The sequence below is a fragment of the Drosophila gunungcola genome, assembly GCF_025200985.1.
Source record: "Drosophila gunungcola strain Sukarami chromosome 3L unlocalized genomic scaffold, Dgunungcola_SK_2 000003F, whole genome shotgun sequence".
Taxonomy (NCBI): Eukaryota; Metazoa; Arthropoda; class Insecta; order Diptera; family Drosophilidae; genus Drosophila; species Drosophila gunungcola.
The window spans coordinates 4,245,837-4,261,593 of NW_026453179.1; the positions used below are offsets into that span (position 1 = coordinate 4,245,837).

A 15,757-nucleotide genomic window follows, 5' to 3' on the forward strand; every position below is an offset into this window, starting at 1 on the left:
AAGACTTTTTTGTTCACAATTGTTCTTAGTTCTTGTTTGCAAAAAACTTTGGACGTTTGGTATTCTTATTCAAGATCATATAATTAGACAAACAAAATGCTTAAAGCTGCCCACAAGACTTTGTCTACATCATTTTTAGATATTATAATTACGATTCCGTTTTGGTTTTTATTAGTATTCGTATATATATTAAGCTTGCTGCAGCTGCTTAACATTTAAAAGACACACAGTATGTAGGTGAAACTAACTCTAGAATTACGGATAGTACACTCTCTACCTCTCTACGTGGTTTTCTATGGGTGTGAGAGTCGTTTTTTTTTTATTTTTTTTTTTTTTATTTTTTAGTAAGGCATATGCACAAGGGAAGGACTCGATAATCGTCGCTAATCGTTGGATTTTGGATACTAAGTTAGTTGGTAGAAACGAAAACACATAACTAGAGGGGAAGACAATACTGGGGACAATTGTATGTACAGTACAAGGTTTACAATTGGCTTGATATGAGTATTTAAGTTTTACTTTAGTTTAGAGCTTAGTTTGTGAGAAGCTAGAGAACTAAGAGCTGCGATCTTGTACTATCCCTACTAGCTCGAACTTAGCGATACTTTCGCACGGTTACAGACTACACATTAAAACTCCTTCAATTAGATTTCATTGCAGTAGTTATTGCTGTTTGGTTGTCGAGGTGTCATGCTGATTGTGATGCTAAAGAATCGTATAATTAACTTGTTTAGAGTGTCTCGTGTTGGCTGTGTCTTGTATGTTCCAAATGGTTGAGGCCATTAGTTGATGTTTTACAATTTGTTTAAATTAAGTTTGCTTTATCAAATACCCTGCAACTTCATTTAATTATCACAGTTTTTCATCAGAGATAGTTTAAACATTTCAATATTTTTTTAAATTTCTTATTTATGCAGTTTTTGTTAAATCAATGTTCTTGGTTGTTCGTTAGTATTTTGTGCTGCTACAGAATGCAAAATAATAAAAAAAGCCAGTTTAAATTTGTGCAAAATCGTGTCCTATTAATAAGTTTCGTCAATGAAACAGCAAACAAGGATTATCTGCATAAGGGAGGGTTTTGGTTATTTAGTTTTCATTATTCACACGTCTTTGCCTGATATGCTGCCCGCTTTTCTCTCTTGATTATCTTAGAATATACTCTATGTGTCTACATTTTTGTTTGTTTTTGTTTTTTTTTTTGTTTTTGGTGAGCAAGTTGTCTTGTGTAAAACAAACATCGATTTCACTTTTAAAGTAGTTTCTGTTTTATTTTTAATCATATTTTAAACATAATTATTTGGAAGCAAAAGATGGCATATTTGTTATACTTCTTCTCAATGTTTTTCAGCGTTTTGTTCGTGGTTCTCTGCACGTTTAAAACACAAACATTTTTCAGCGACAACTTGAACAAAGTAAATAAAACAATACACAAAAAATATAAATGTAAATTTAAAATGTCTTCTTGGAAAGTCTTCTTTTGAATTTCTTGTTTCATTTGGTTCTGTTAATCGTATATAGTCATAGGTGGTGGTGTGTAAATCGGGGGTGTAAATCATTCATGTGGTGACAAATGCTGTTTTTGATTTTTTTTCATATTCTTTTATGTTTGCTATCAGTGTTTTGTACTTTTGACAACGAAATTTTTTTGGTTAAACCGATTTGTATACAAACAAGGTAATAATGGCAAAAGACATAAGTATATTATATACCGATATATTACTTTTGTGCTTGCAGCATGTCGGTATGTGGTGTTGAACGTGTCGGTATTTTGGCATTGCTTTTGCTTTCAAAATACATACATATAATAAATACAAGTCTCCAATTTAACAATACAAGTGTGTAAGGGTGGGGTTGTCCGAACATTACGTCATCCCTAATTGGAGGGAATTCCTTACAAAAGGAGGACGACAATAGGGGAAAATGGGATGACGACATTTTTGGACAGCACCCAAATGTGTGTGTAAATATATATATATATCATATGAATTGGTAAATATTCTTCGTCTGATCGATCTAAAACAAATACAATACAAATAAAAACTAAGCATTCTAAGACGTTGCGTGAATTTTGGTACTTTAAGTAATGCTCATAGGTTGCCTAACACATTGAGAGTATTGAAAGTAAAAGCGTACTAAAACGACAGACTAATACAAATTACAAACAAAATACAGTTCTCTTAATTAGGAAACATGAAGGAAGAGTAATAGTTAAAATAATTGGCAATACGAGCGAGGAGCAGAAGGAATCAACAACATACTTTTCACTTTGAACATTTTTTTTCGTTTTTTTGATAATTTTCATTTTGGTTTTGGGCGGGCTTCGGCCTTTTGCTAATACACAAATCGTTTGTTGTACTATGCAGCCTGTTATATATGTACGTATGGTAGTAGTATGTGGTATATATTTATATAAATATGTATGCATGATTATGTATAAGAATGACCAAAGAGCAAATCAAAGGCATTTTTACAATTTGTCGTCGACACATTATATGCTATACAATTGCGGTTTGATGATGTGTGGTGTGGTGAGAGTTTATTTATGTGGTCGTAGTTGCAATTTCTACATTGTTCGTCTTGGCGCCGGCTGCCAATTTCTGTTGCTCCGCTGTGATGTTGACTTGGTGGCCATCCACGTTGCTGCTGCTGTTATCATTGGCATGGTTGCTGAAAAGTAGGGCAATGGTTTTAATTTAAGCCTATTACAAAACAACTAAGTAATTCTTTTTTTTATGTTTTAGCAAAAGTAACAATAATACCAATTTGCTGTAATTATAAATTAATTTTTTTAATTAAAATTTAAATCACGTACTCTGTGCTGTGAGACATTTACAATTCAGGATACACACAAAGTGAATCTACAAGGGTTAACTTACAATTCATGAACTTTGCTGGTTGGCCCATTCGAAATGGGCGTGGTCTGCTCTATCTCCGTGGGACGATCTCCACCCAGGGGCTTGGTCCACATGCCCTCGTCGTCCTCGTAGTCTTCTTCGCCGTCCAACAACACAGACTGCAGTCGGGTAACAATCGACGCGGTCTCCACAACACTCGACTCCGCTAGCTTTTCGCTAATGGCCTTCTCCACATTGGCATTATTGTCGTACTCAGCCTGCTGATCGTCGCTATGCGCTATGTTATTCTGGATGCTCTTGGCCACAACGGGCTCAACAAATTCAGCGGGTGTGCGCTCATCATCTGCCTGCACTTCGGTGGCAGATGGCGGGGCGGGGGGAGAGTCCTCCGCCTCGTCGATGCCTGGCGGAGCAGTTGTGGGCATACCCAGATCACTGCCAAAGGTGCTGAAGTGCGCATCGAAGTCGGCAAAGTTGTCCGCATTAAAATCCGTGCCCCAGTTGGCGGTGCCCGTGTTAACCTGCGCAGACACGCTGGGAATGTCGGAGAACTGGACGTCCATGTCCCAGGGGTCCGCCAAGTTGTTCAACGTGATCGAGTTTTTGGTGAACATGCCGTGTCCGTGGCCATCGCCACCTCCTGAATGATCTCCATGCTCATCATCATCATCATCCTCGTCGTCAATGTTTCGACCAAACTGGAACAAGTTCTGATCGTTGTCCATGGTAAACACAATGTCCTGCAATGTATTGTCCAGGTCACTGTATCCCATGTTGCTGTACGACACAGTTCCGATGTCCCACGCATTTGTCTCGCCCAGATAATCTTTGGAGCCCACACTGTAATCGTTCTCCTCGTGCGGATTGCAGTCGGCCAGCAGCTTGGTCTGCTGCTTGACCGCCATCGTGAATTCACCGGTTTCCGCATCGATCAGCGATTGCCAGAGCTTAAGTTCGGCCTCGTCTCTTAAGCTGGTGGTAATCAGGTCAGAGATATGTTCAGATTCTGATATACAATTCGTAATGTGACGCAGAATTTTGATAAGGTGGCCCATATAGCCCAGTCGGCGACCCTTCTCAGCAGATCTATAAGTGAAAACATATGCTTATTTACTGATTGATTTCCACAAAACTCAACCACTTACTGCGCCTGCGCATTGTGCTGCCAAAAATCGACCAGTTTGGACACCAAGTGACAGTTTACAATCAACTGCAAATAAGGAGATTTATGACTAATTCTGGACGGGATTTAACTGCCTCTTACATGAGTTTGCATTTCGGAGGGCGGGGCACTGGGCACGGTCTTGGTCTTGTCGAGATCATTGAGCGTTGGCTCCGTTTCCTGCTGACCTGTTGGAGAGTCACCATCTACCTCACTGTTCTCCACATGATTTTCCTGGGCTTTAGGTTCATCTCCTTCTGAAGGAGTTGCTTCTGCGGTGACTTCTTCCTGGGCAGTCTGCTCCTCCTGCCTTTCTTCGGCCGCTGGCTGTTGCTCATTCTGCGCCTGGGCAGCCGCTTCCTGCGCAGCTGCCACTTCGATTTCGATGTCGCCACCTTCCTCCTCGTTGCCTCCCTCCGCCCGCTTTGCATCGTTAAGTGCGTTCTTCATCTCCACCTCAGACTCTTCGGTTTCCACTTTCAGGAAGGCATTGATGAGGCAGTCGGCGGTAAAGAAGTCCGTGACCTCTGTGGACGCCGTGTTGTTGTTGGACAGCTCGTTGTAAAAGACCACGTGAAGGGCCTTTTCCATTTCGGTGTGCAGGAAGTTGTTCCAGCAGTACTGCTTGAAGAACTCGAGCAGCAGGCTGAAATACTCAGTCGCGCAGATTCTGAAGAGGAAATATTATGATTGTAATAGTCAGTTTAAAGTCTCATACTAAAAAGCAACTTACGCCTGTTGAATGGTTTCATGCTTGGTCTCCAACAGGGCGGTAAATACGCGGCACACTTGTAGACGGGTCTTGCCAAAGGGGGGCGTCAACACCGCCGCCGTTGTTTCCAGTGTGGGTTTCTACAAAACAGGCGATAAACAACTGGTTTTTTATGACTTGCAATGCCAAACTAACCGCAGGCGGGTTCTTCAGTACGTGAACAAATTCCTGGAGGCGTGGCGCCATCACAGTGATCACAGTCTCCTGCACTTCCTGGTGGAATTCGCGCTCGCGCTTTTGCAGCAACCGCTGGCGATCCGAGTTGGGCTCATCTCTGCCAGAAAATAATGCAATCCCATTTGGTCGAGGTGACAAAAATACAGCCAGCACAACTTACGTGAAGGTAATTGGCTTGATGAGGGTAAGTACAACCGATATTCCTGATAAGATGGCGCTCTCCTGAGCGTTTGGTTCCAGAATCACATTTAACAAGGCTTCAATAGTGTCCGCAGATTCAATCGTCTTCAGTATGGGGTTGGAGCCATCGAAGGCCGGCTCAAACGAATCGTTCTCCTGCTCCGTCTGGCGCATCAAGCGCCCTTGGTTAATAAGATCACAGAAAAAGTCGGCAACATTTGCATGCTTGTCGGTTTCTTGAGGATTACGCAATATTTCAATCAGTCTCTCCACAATTTTATCTTCAGTTAGCCACTGTAAAAATAGAGTAGGACACTTTAGCTATTAATTTCATGGAGGCATTTCAAAAGAACTCACTTCGAAAAGGTTCCGCTTGAGTTGACCACCCTCGATGTCCTTCATCATCTGCATTATTAGATCAGGTATGACCGGTGTGTCAAAGTGTTTACAAATGAAATCCAAAAAGGTCTTCTGCGATTTAATATACTCCAGGAGTTGTAGGCACATGTGTTGATACAAAAACCAATCTTGTTCAGGCTTTTTGGTAAAGAGCATGCTAAACGTTTTGCTAAAAAACGACGATAGCAATGGATTTAACGGTGGTTCCTTTTCCAGATATGAATACAGAAGCTGTAGCGTCTCCGCGTCGGTCAGTAGCTTCTCATCCAGGGACGGCAGGCCGCTAAAAACGGAGAGTAGTTTACAAGAATATAGAATGATGTGAGGGATTCTGCGTGCCCAACTTACAGTGTAAGTATCTCACAGGACATGTTGGCGTAGCGGAATCGCTGCGACATGGGCACATCTTCAGAGGGCTCGGTCGTGATAAGCTCCACCAGGCGCCTAATGACCTCGGGACGTGTAAAGTAGTTGACCAGGTTCTTCTTTTGCGTCTTGCACTCCTGCAGTATGTCCTCCTCGTCCAGGAACTCCTCCAGCGTTGAGTTCTAGGGGCGGCGAAGACAAGAGTGGGTTGTGAGATTTAGCCAGATGGTCGGGTGGCATAACCTACCTCCTTCTCCAGCAGCGCCTCTATATTCGCGGAGGGCGCATAACCCTTGTCCCAAAACATTTTTCGCACGTACGTCTTGGCGGTGACACTTTCAGGCTGGGGGAATCAAGAAATCTCTTCGCTGGATTCGCGGATCGCTGCTGACTGGGCATGCACGGCTCTGCGGGACGGGAGTGGAGATTTTGAAAGGCGGAATCGCTCGATTAAAACACTTTAGAGTCTCGACTCGCACAAAGTAATGCGTAAATTTTTGTAATTATGCCAAGCAGGTCCCACATATACACTACGAATGCGAGCCGGAAAAGGACTGTTCGCCGGTCGGTTGGCTTTTCGTTGGGTGGGGGGTGGTGCGGGCCTCACTTACGAGTTGGTTGGACTGTGTTTTTCTCACTGTTTGTTGCACTTTTAATTGTTTTTCTACCGAAAAAACCACGCTATAATTTTCTTCACTGCTTCGTAGAGGTGGACAATATTCGATTATAGCGTATAGTAACCCAGTGCGATAGCTGCGGTCGATAGACCATGTCTTTGAACAATCGCTTACCAATCGGCCTTTTACCACGTTCACACGCAACTGCTTCGAAAACGAGACACTTTATTCTTGTTTTTTCGTTTAATAATTGATGAATTGTATTCTAGGAGTGAAACGAGAAGGCATTTATAAAAATTAAAAATGTACCAAAACTAAACGACCATGACAACCACTTTGAATTTTGTTAGATCGATTTTGAGCAATTTATATCTGATCGAGAAAAAATATACTTTGTTAACTAACAAAGGTAAAGATCGAATTTAAAAATTGTGTGGGGTTCATTCGTTTGGGCAACACCCAAGATTTAAACAGCCAACAGAAAATAACGGATCTGCGGATTCAGTGAGAACAGCCCGTAACTCTGACTTGAATTGATCAGTGATAACACGGTATCAACTCGCTGTTATCGTATTGGCGGTCATCTCTTTTTGTTATTTCTAAATGGTAGCGGAAATAGGATGGATGAGCTAGTTTTGTGTGAAATTGCGGATGAAGTAGCTCCAGAATGTCCGGAAGATCCATCGGAGTTCCGCTACGGCAAGAGGCGATGGCTGTTCAAAGATTTTCTCGCTGAAAACGCGGACGAGATTCTGATTTGTATCGAAAGTTGTGCGTAGATTGAATGAATCCAGGATTGGTCAATTGTAGTTAATGCCAATGATTTATTATTATAGGCCAAAATGCTCGGACGAGGAAGCTCAAGTTCAGGGCAATCCGTCAGGACAGGGGCACCTGGACCTTGGTGGTCTGCCACGAACCGACTCACGTTCGAGCCCGGGTCATCGAAATGCAAGTTGCTGCTAAATTGCTACCCCTGATATTCAGTGACTTCAACACCAGCATGGAGTTCGAGGTGACCAAGCAGGAGCAGGAGCACCAGCGGCCTCTGAAGACCTATGTCACTACCAAGCTGTACGATGCCCTCTACGAAAGGCATCGCCAAACGAATGTTCTGGATGAGGGACTGCAGCCAAACAGTTCCCGAAAGATTTCAATCGCAGCTTCGGAAGTACCAGGAGCGCACAGTTTCCTGGATGTTGGGACGGGAGCAGCAGCTCACGGAACTTCCAGTCCAATATACAGCGCTACATGCCGTAGATGGCAGGAGTCGCGTCTTTAAGCACAATTACTGCCTGCAGTTTTTCCCCTTTGAGGAGGAGCTGCCCAAGATCTCACTCCCGCCCGGCGGAATCTTGGCTGACGAGATGGGTCTGGGCAAGACCGTAGAGTTCCTGGCCATGCTGCTAATGAATCCCAGGCCGCAGGAGTCCTTCAGGAACGACTTCTGGCACCAACGCCTGGAGGAGATCGCCGACAACGTGCCGCTGAAGCGGATGCGCCAAGAACAGGAGGTTTTCTGCATCTGCACTCAAAAACGCGGCGCCAGGGTGCAGTGCAACAAGTGCCGCCGCTGGCAGCACAAAAACTGTATGCACATGTTTTCCAAGCAAGCCGAGGATGACGCAAACCATCTGTGCCCAAGCTGCTGGTCCGAGTTGGCCAAATCCGGCGACAGGCTGGTGGATACCGGAGCCACCATCATAGTCTCGCCAAACGCCATCAAGTTGCAGTGGTACCAGGAGATGCAGAAGCACATTAGGCCGGGTCTGAAAGTGCTCCTCTATCGCGGCTTGCACTCCTGCTCCTGGATCAGTCCCCTCGAGCTGGCCAAGTACGATGTTGTGCTCACCGACTATGTGATACTGCGTAACGAGATATACCACACGACGGACTATAAGTCCGACCGTCAGATGCGCCACCAAAGGTTGTACATGCGACCGGACTGTCCACTCTTAATGGTCAACTGGTGGCGCGTTTGCCTGGACGAGGCACAGGTACTGAATAATAATTCAATCCACGGATCACTCACATAATAAATTGAAATTGATTTACTTAGATGGTCGAAAGCAACACTTCGGCGGCTGCGGAGATGGTAAGGATGTTGCCGGCCATCAACCGCTGGGCTGTCACTGGCACAATTGATGACTTGCCGCCGCTGCTGGAGTTTGTGGGCCGGTCAGATGTTTGTAGGCCACCGGATGCATGGCAAACCGTGGAAAAGGCCTTTCAGCTGAACTACAAGGCCGAACCGCTATTGGAACTGCTAGAGCACAGTCTGTGGCGTACCTGCAAGTCCAAGGTGGAGCACGAATTGGGGATTCCACCGCAAACTGAGGTGGTGCATCGCCTCGAGCTGAGCAACGTGGAGTCGCTCTACTATCGGGAGGAGCACCTGAAGTGTCACGAACAATTTCTTGCTGCAGTGGCCAAGCACACGCGCCACAACGCAGACAACAGCTCCTGCCTGGCGTCCATCTCGCCGCAGCTGCTGCGTATCATCCTGAAGCCTTTTCTCCGCATCCGCCAAACGTGCTCCGTACCCGTGGTGCTCAATAGCAATGTGTCCAGCACCGACTACCTAAATCCGCAGGATCTGCTGATGCGTCTTAAGTCCAACAATGAGAATGAGTGCAAGACAGAGCTGCGAAGTTGGGCTTCCTCCTACAACGGACTGGCTTCTATTCACTTTTTAAAGGAGGATTTCCCTCAGGCCATCAAGTATTACAAGCTTCTGTTGAAGCTGGCTGCAGACTATTATGAGAAGAACATATCGTAGGTTCTGCCTTAAACCTAATTTCATTTAACTAATATTTTTCATTTCAATTTCTCAGTGTGGACAGTGTGCTTCAGATTCACGCTATTTATAACCTTCTCCAAGCCAATGAGCTAGCTGGCGTTCAAGACAAGTTATCCGACCAGGAATGCCAGAACTACCAAGCGCAAATGAAGCGACTGGAGTGGAAGTATTTGGAGGACAATACAGCCGTGCTTCAAGCCGCTCTCAGTTGTTACGAGGAGAAACTCCAAGAAGTTTCCAACCTGGAGAAACACTTCGAGGGCAGCACTGTGGATTTGCTAGCCACAGTGGTGAATCACAAAACTTCTCTGCACGATGCTATGTGGAACAAGGTCCGAGATGACTTTTTTCGTCAAAACATCTCTGTGGAAAAGCTCGATAATGTCACATCTATGGCCGGAATTATTTATTTTATTGATCTATGGCATGAAAAGCTTCAAAAGTTAAAAGACAATTTGCTTACTGAGTTTGAATACCTCAAGGGAGTTATGAGCGAAGCTTGTGAGGCTGTCAAAACGGGCGAAGTCCTCTCGCAGGAGATAATTAACTTTATAGGAAGCGTTACTGATTGTCATTTGGCTGATATTTTGGTGAGTTTGGGTGGCGATTCTTAAATAAATAATCTTTTCAACACCACTGGTTTTATATATATTCCAACAGGACGAAAATAAGGATAAGCCGGAAAAACCCAAGAAGCAGCGCCATTGTCGCTTGTGCAAAACCCGCGATGCCTTGAATAAGTTTGAGTGTCTTCTGTTTGCTAAAAAGCTGGACGAAGATGCTGCGATGACTGGGGGCCTCGAAAACCCCAGTATGGAGATAAGTCTCATTCGAGGTAACTTAATAAATTTCGTTTTATTTATGAATTTTTAACAATTTTTTTTGTTCTCACCCAGCTATATTTTCCTTCCTACGTTCCAAGCCGGCGTTTGGTGAATGGCAGGCAGAGTGCGAGAACAAACTGGACCTGCTGACCTGTCTACAGGATCTAGTTAAGTTTCAAATTAAATATTGGATCGAGGTGGAGTACATTGTCAAGTCTTTTGACGAACTGGAGATGTGCAAGATGCGCATCCTGCTTACCAACGATCCCGAGGAGCAGTCTAACTACCGCATACTGCCGTGTCAACTGACCAGTCAACTGCATCTTAATCAGTACAATTTGCAAGAGTCCCAGTTAAATTTCACACGTCTGTGCGGTCGGCTGAAGTACCTGAAGCATCTGAAAGAGGATGTCACTGACAAGCCCTGTCCTATCTGCCAGACGCAGGATGATGTGAGGGTAAGAGTCAGCGACTTAACATATTGATATTGATATTGATATAAAAGCCTTTTTCGTTTTAGTATGTGATGATGGTATGTGGGCATTTTGTGTGCCAGCACTGCCTGGATAGCATGAGGAAAAAGAATGCCCGAGATGGAGTCACCAAGTGTCCACTTTGTCGCCAGGATTCGCCACAGTAAGCTTTTGCCTTTTGCTTTTCCAAGCACATTCAATAGATAAGCCTCCCTTCAAGGTTGTACTACTCGGTACGTCCCGGGGCACACAAGTCCATAATTGGAGACTTCTCCACAAAAATTGCAAATATTGTGGAACTCGTGCTGAAGATCAAGGCCGAAAATGAAGAGGAAAAGATCTTAATATTCTCACAATGGCAGGCGATACTCATTCAAATTGCTAAAGCCTTAAATCTTAACGGAATCCAATTTCGCAACAAGTGCAGCAACTCGGATTTTGAAGATTTCAAGGTTTGATTCTTGATTTAAATTGTCACTCACGGATGCTAACCTTCAAATCGCCTTTAGAGTCCCACTCGAAATATAACATGCCTACTGATGCCCCTTTCTAAAGGCTCCAAGGGCTTAAACCTGATAGAAGCCACACATGTTTTCCTGGTGGAGCCAATCCTTAATCCCGGTGACGAACGCCAGGCCATTGGCCGAATTCATAGATTTGGACAGTTGAAGTAAGTTAGCTATTAAAAATATTTGCGGTGGCTTTCATTAGACATTTTTAGACCTACGAAGGTGCATCGTTTCATTGTTAATGGAACAATAGAGGAGAATATTCTGTCGCTCATAACTTCAGCTGATGACTCGAAGACTCTGTCAACTCATTGGGATCTGGAGAACATGACGCTCGACAGCCTCAAGAAGCTATTTATACTCAAGGAGAAAGAGTAGAATTTCATTTTGTACCTTTGCAAAAGGTAACACATACCAGTGACACTTAATTATCTGTAGTATCGCATTAAGATTAAGAACATGTTTTTTTTAACATACAAAGAATACTCATAAGTTTACAAATCAGCCAATTCCATAACTTTAAAACTGCCACAGATGTTTTCTGCTGAAAAAGTGATCGAGAAACTCAGTGTTTTGTACCTTAATATCATGCAAATTTAGCAGTTAGTCAGAAAAAGTGAAAATTTATATCCATTATAAAAACTTAACCATTTAGTTTTTTTTTGAAAGTATTATTATTTCAATAAGACTCGTAACCTCTCAATATACACAATTGAACTTAAACCGAATCCACATAAGTATATTGTGTTTTCCTGATTAATGTACAGTATTGTTTGTACTAGCTTTAGGGACATAAGATTTAATTTCATGTAAATGTATTTTTTGCTTAAGCCTATGCTATATCCATCTTATACATACTGTTCTTATAAGGATTACAAGGTATTGCTTTTCATTAGAAATCTACTTTTCATCATCCACCTTAGACAGCGTTAAACGCTGGTTAGATCTCAGACATGGTCGAGTTTCAAAGCGTCCAAACTGGTGCCATCGGCATGAGCCTTCTGTGCGTAGTAGCCATCGTAGGAGCTCTGCGCTTTGTCAACCTCCTGCTGATGCTGCAGCCGCTGCAGTTGCTCATAGGCAGCCTCCTTGATCTTGCGCCGCTCCTCGTCCGCCCGCCGCTTCATCTCGTACTCTTCGAATTGCTGGGCCTGGAGTTCCGCGGATGCAGCTGCTCGCTCCGCCGCCGCCTCCTGGTACTCATCGTAGGAGTGCAGGTTGCGATCGCTGCTCTCCAGCTTGTGCAGCGAGGAAAGCTGCTCCTTGGCCGCCTCGGCAATCTCGTGACGCTTGGCATCCGCCTGACGCTTGGCCTCCCGCTTGCTGCGCTCCTGCTCCTCCAGCTCCTCGCGAGCGGCATAGAACTTGGGCGAGATCACGGGCGGACGGTTCTCGTGGGTGCGCTGGTGGCGCTTCAGTGCCGTCTCCTGACGGAAATGGGTGCCGCAGGTCTTGCACTCGAATGGTTTCTCCCCGGTGTGAATCCACTCATGGTGCCGCAGCGTCTGGGCCTTCGCAAATCTCTTCGGGCAGAAGCGGCAGGCAAAGTCCTTGACCTTCTCGTGGATGATCTTGTAGTGGCGCTTCATGTTCCCAATGTTGTTAAATCCCTGTCCACACCCAGGGCAGATATGCTTGCCCTCCTTCTTGGTGAAGTTCACCTGCGGCGACCAAGAGGGCACTGAAACCGAGGGTATGGGATTCACTGCGGTGCCTGCCAATTGGGCCAGGTCCACCCGTTGCACTCGGCGTGGATCTTTGGGTATGGTGGCCACGGACTCGGCGCACACCTTGAGCAATTCGTCGGCGGCGTTTTGGGTCATGATCGGCTCGATGGACACGCCCTCCACAGGTGGCGCTGGAGGATTGTCCACCTGGTCGCCAGGTGACTCACCCATCTCCACCTGCCGCTGACGATACGTCTCGATTGCCCGTAACACCCGCTTCTCGTGTGTTTTTAGGTGTTTGGTCAGGCTCTTGGGATAGAGAAACTTTTTGCCACAAACCTATGAAAATGGAGGGTTCAATTGGAGTTTGGGTTCGGGAAAATATCCTTCTTCATACCTTGCACTCGCAGCGTTTTTCTCCTGTATGCGTCATCTCGTGAATCTTGCAGGCATGCGATTTTCCGAAGGTCTTCCCGCAGTACTGGCACGCATAGTTCTTGATCTTCTCGTGGACGATCTTAATGTGGTTGGCCAGACTTTGCTTGTTGTGCGAGGCGTGTTCGCATATGTGACACTTGAACTTCTTCTCCTGCGTGTGTGTCAGGATGTGCGTGTTCCACTCCTGCCTAGTGGTTTTTCCCACACCACAATACGGACACACGTAGTTCTTAATGCCCGCGTGCCTCATTAGATGATCCTTTAAAGCACTGTTGATCACGAAACGCTTGCCACATATGTTGCAAGGGAACGGCAGCTCCTTGCCGTCGTGCTTGTACATGTGCTTCTTGAGCGCCATGGGACAGCGGAAGACCTTATCGCACTCGGAGCAGGGGTAATCCCGTGGCGGTGCCGCCGCCTTGGAGATGCCGTGCATCTTCTTCATGTGGAACGTGAGCAGGCGAATGCGCGGGAATGACTTGCCGCAGCCATCGACACTGCAGGAGTGCACCTCGGATAGCTCCGTGTGGGCGTGGTCGATGTGAAGCCTCAATCCGCCAGCGGTGGTAAAACCTAAAATCAGGAATGCTTAAGACAAGATCTTATTTGAGGGAGGCAGAGTTATACCTTTCCTGCAGGTCTCCACTTTGCACTGGAAGGGCAGGAGATCGTTGTGGTGCTTCATGTGCTCCTCGTAGCGGATGGCCTTCTTAAACTTCTGGTGGCAGATGTGGCAGTCGATGATGCGGTGCAGGTGGCGTTCACCGGGCGGAATCCTCCTGCGCCTGGTCTTCGTCTTCTCCCCTTCCCCTTCCTCGTTCCTCCTCCTCCTGCTCCTGCTCCTGCTCCTCCTCGGAGTGTGAGAGGAACTCCTGCTCCTCTTCCTTGATAAGAAGTCGCTTGGGTTTGGGCTTCACCCTGGTATTTTCCCTTAAGCGCTGGGCCAGAGGCACATCATCATCGCCATCGCTGCTGTTGGGCTCAAAGTCCACTCCTTGCTCGAACTCTTCGTCGCTCTCCTCCGAGGAATCAGCCCCGAAAATGGTCATCAGGTCGGCGGCATCCATTTCGTCCTGTTTCACCTCCTTCTCCACCTGCTCGGCCTCCTTGTCCACGTGCTCCAGCATCTTGAAGACATCCTCCTCGTTCTCGATCAGCTCCATTTTGTGATCCAGCAGCGGATCAAAGTTGATGCGATCCTCCTCCTCCTGGCCCGCCAAATCAGCCTCGTTCCCGGCCACGTTGAGCACATCGAAGGTTTTGATTTGCGAGCTGGCGGGCGAGCAGAAGACATTCCTGGCCACCATGTCCTGGAACTTCTGCACCGAGTCGACACACAGCTTCTGGAACTCGTGCAGGTCGTCCAGTCGGTTGAAGCACAGCGTGCACAGGCTCTTGGGGAATCCATCCGACTGCTCCACGGACAACGAGGTGCACACGCACAGCTTTTTGGCCAGTCCGGGGATCAGGAACAGGTCGAAGGACCCCGGTTTGCCGCCGTTCTCCGGGAGGCGATTCAGGCAGATGCGACACACTGCGTGCACCGAGTACTGGGCGGCCTCCTCCTCCATGATGCCCGTTCCAGTGGGAATCGAAAGCTGCGGCTAATGGCCAAAACCACGGAGTATTAAGCCGAGAAAAACTTTACGCGTCAGACTAACCAAAACAAATACCATAAAACACAAACCAGTGATGCCAAGTTAGAGCAGCCGAAAGTAGCCAAAAAATAGCTAGTAGTACAAACCACAAATTAATTTACCAATTTGTTCATTTTAATTTATGTACGATGTGAGTAGCTATTTTTGACAACTCTATTAATATGAAACTAATTACTCAAATAAAATCCTTTGTAAGAATGGTGCATGTTTCCATTTGACAAAACATGTATAATAATTAAATGAAAAATGTAGTACTCTCAACGCGCTAAATTAATGCTTACAAAAATTAACTATGCTTAATTAACAATTGCTTGTGGTTGCAGGATTACATTAATTCTAATGATGTCCATGTTTTGGTTAAAAAGAAGCCAGGCGCTTTGCCCTGCTGCTCATCATTACATTCGTTGAAATATAACTCGTTTACCAACACTAAACCCACTTTGAATTCTTATTACTGTTTATTATATACTATTGTCAAATATCTCCCTTCCGCCTTTTAGTCTTTTGAATTTCGCAGCTATGAATTAAGCGCTATTTTTAAAGCGCTACAGCTCTTATCTTGCAATACTATACATCATTTGAAAGGTCTGACATACCCTATAAAACAACGCTGATGCATGATTAGTTTGGATAATACTTTCAACAGTTATAGACGTGTAAACATGGAGTTCACTAAAGTTTTCGTTCGAAAAAGTCAAATCCGCTAGAGAAACGTTCCGTGAGATTAATGGTGATTTGGGGGATGGTACTCTGTCACTTCGAGCCGCGGAGGAATGGTTTCTATGGCCCAGAGCCGGTGAAAACGGTACCATGGATAAGCCAGCCGGCGGAAGACCTGTGACGACGAACACCGATCAAAT

The 15,757-nt window shown here is 45.4% G+C and overlaps 3 protein-coding genes across 3 annotated transcripts; 1 reads left to right on the forward strand and 2 right to left on the reverse strand.

Moving 5' to 3' along the window:
- Positions 1-311: 311 nt before the first annotated feature.
- Positions 312-6,680, reverse strand: LOC128258198 (serine/threonine-protein phosphatase 6 regulatory subunit 3). Its single transcript, XM_052989697.1, has 11 exons — positions 6,523-6,680; positions 6,159-6,318; positions 5,894-6,093; positions 5,504-5,828; positions 5,127-5,440; positions 4,925-5,063; positions 4,751-4,869; positions 4,120-4,687; positions 4,001-4,065; positions 2,877-3,941; positions 312-2,667 (listed from the first exon to the last, which is right to left on the reverse strand). The coding sequence occupies exons 2-11, from the start codon at positions 6,216-6,218 to the stop codon at positions 2,541-2,543; spliced, it is 2,982 nt and encodes a 993-aa protein (XP_052845657.1). The 5' UTR covers positions 6,219-6,318; positions 6,523-6,680; the 3' UTR covers positions 312-2,540.
- Positions 6,681-7,113: 433 nt separating this feature from the next.
- Positions 7,114-11,719, forward strand: LOC128258483 (E3 ubiquitin-protein ligase SHPRH). Its single transcript, XM_052990115.1, is given in 11 exon segments — positions 7,114-7,299; positions 7,365-7,651; positions 7,653-8,525; positions 8,588-9,303; positions 9,363-9,918; positions 9,989-10,163; positions 10,225-10,610; positions 10,673-10,788; positions 10,846-11,077; positions 11,135-11,295; positions 11,347-11,719. Coding segments are annotated over 11 exon segments (3,819 nt in total). The 5' UTR covers positions 7,114-7,148; the 3' UTR covers positions 11,513-11,719.
- Positions 11,720-11,932: 213 nt separating this feature from the next.
- Positions 11,933-14,941, reverse strand: LOC128258487 (zinc finger protein 420). Its single transcript, XM_052990121.1, is given in 4 exon segments — positions 11,933-13,140; positions 13,199-13,812; positions 13,867-14,021; positions 14,023-14,941. Coding segments are annotated over 4 exon segments (2,616 nt in total). The 5' UTR covers positions 14,811-14,941; the 3' UTR covers positions 11,933-12,081.
- Positions 14,942-15,757: the final 816 nt, after the last annotated feature.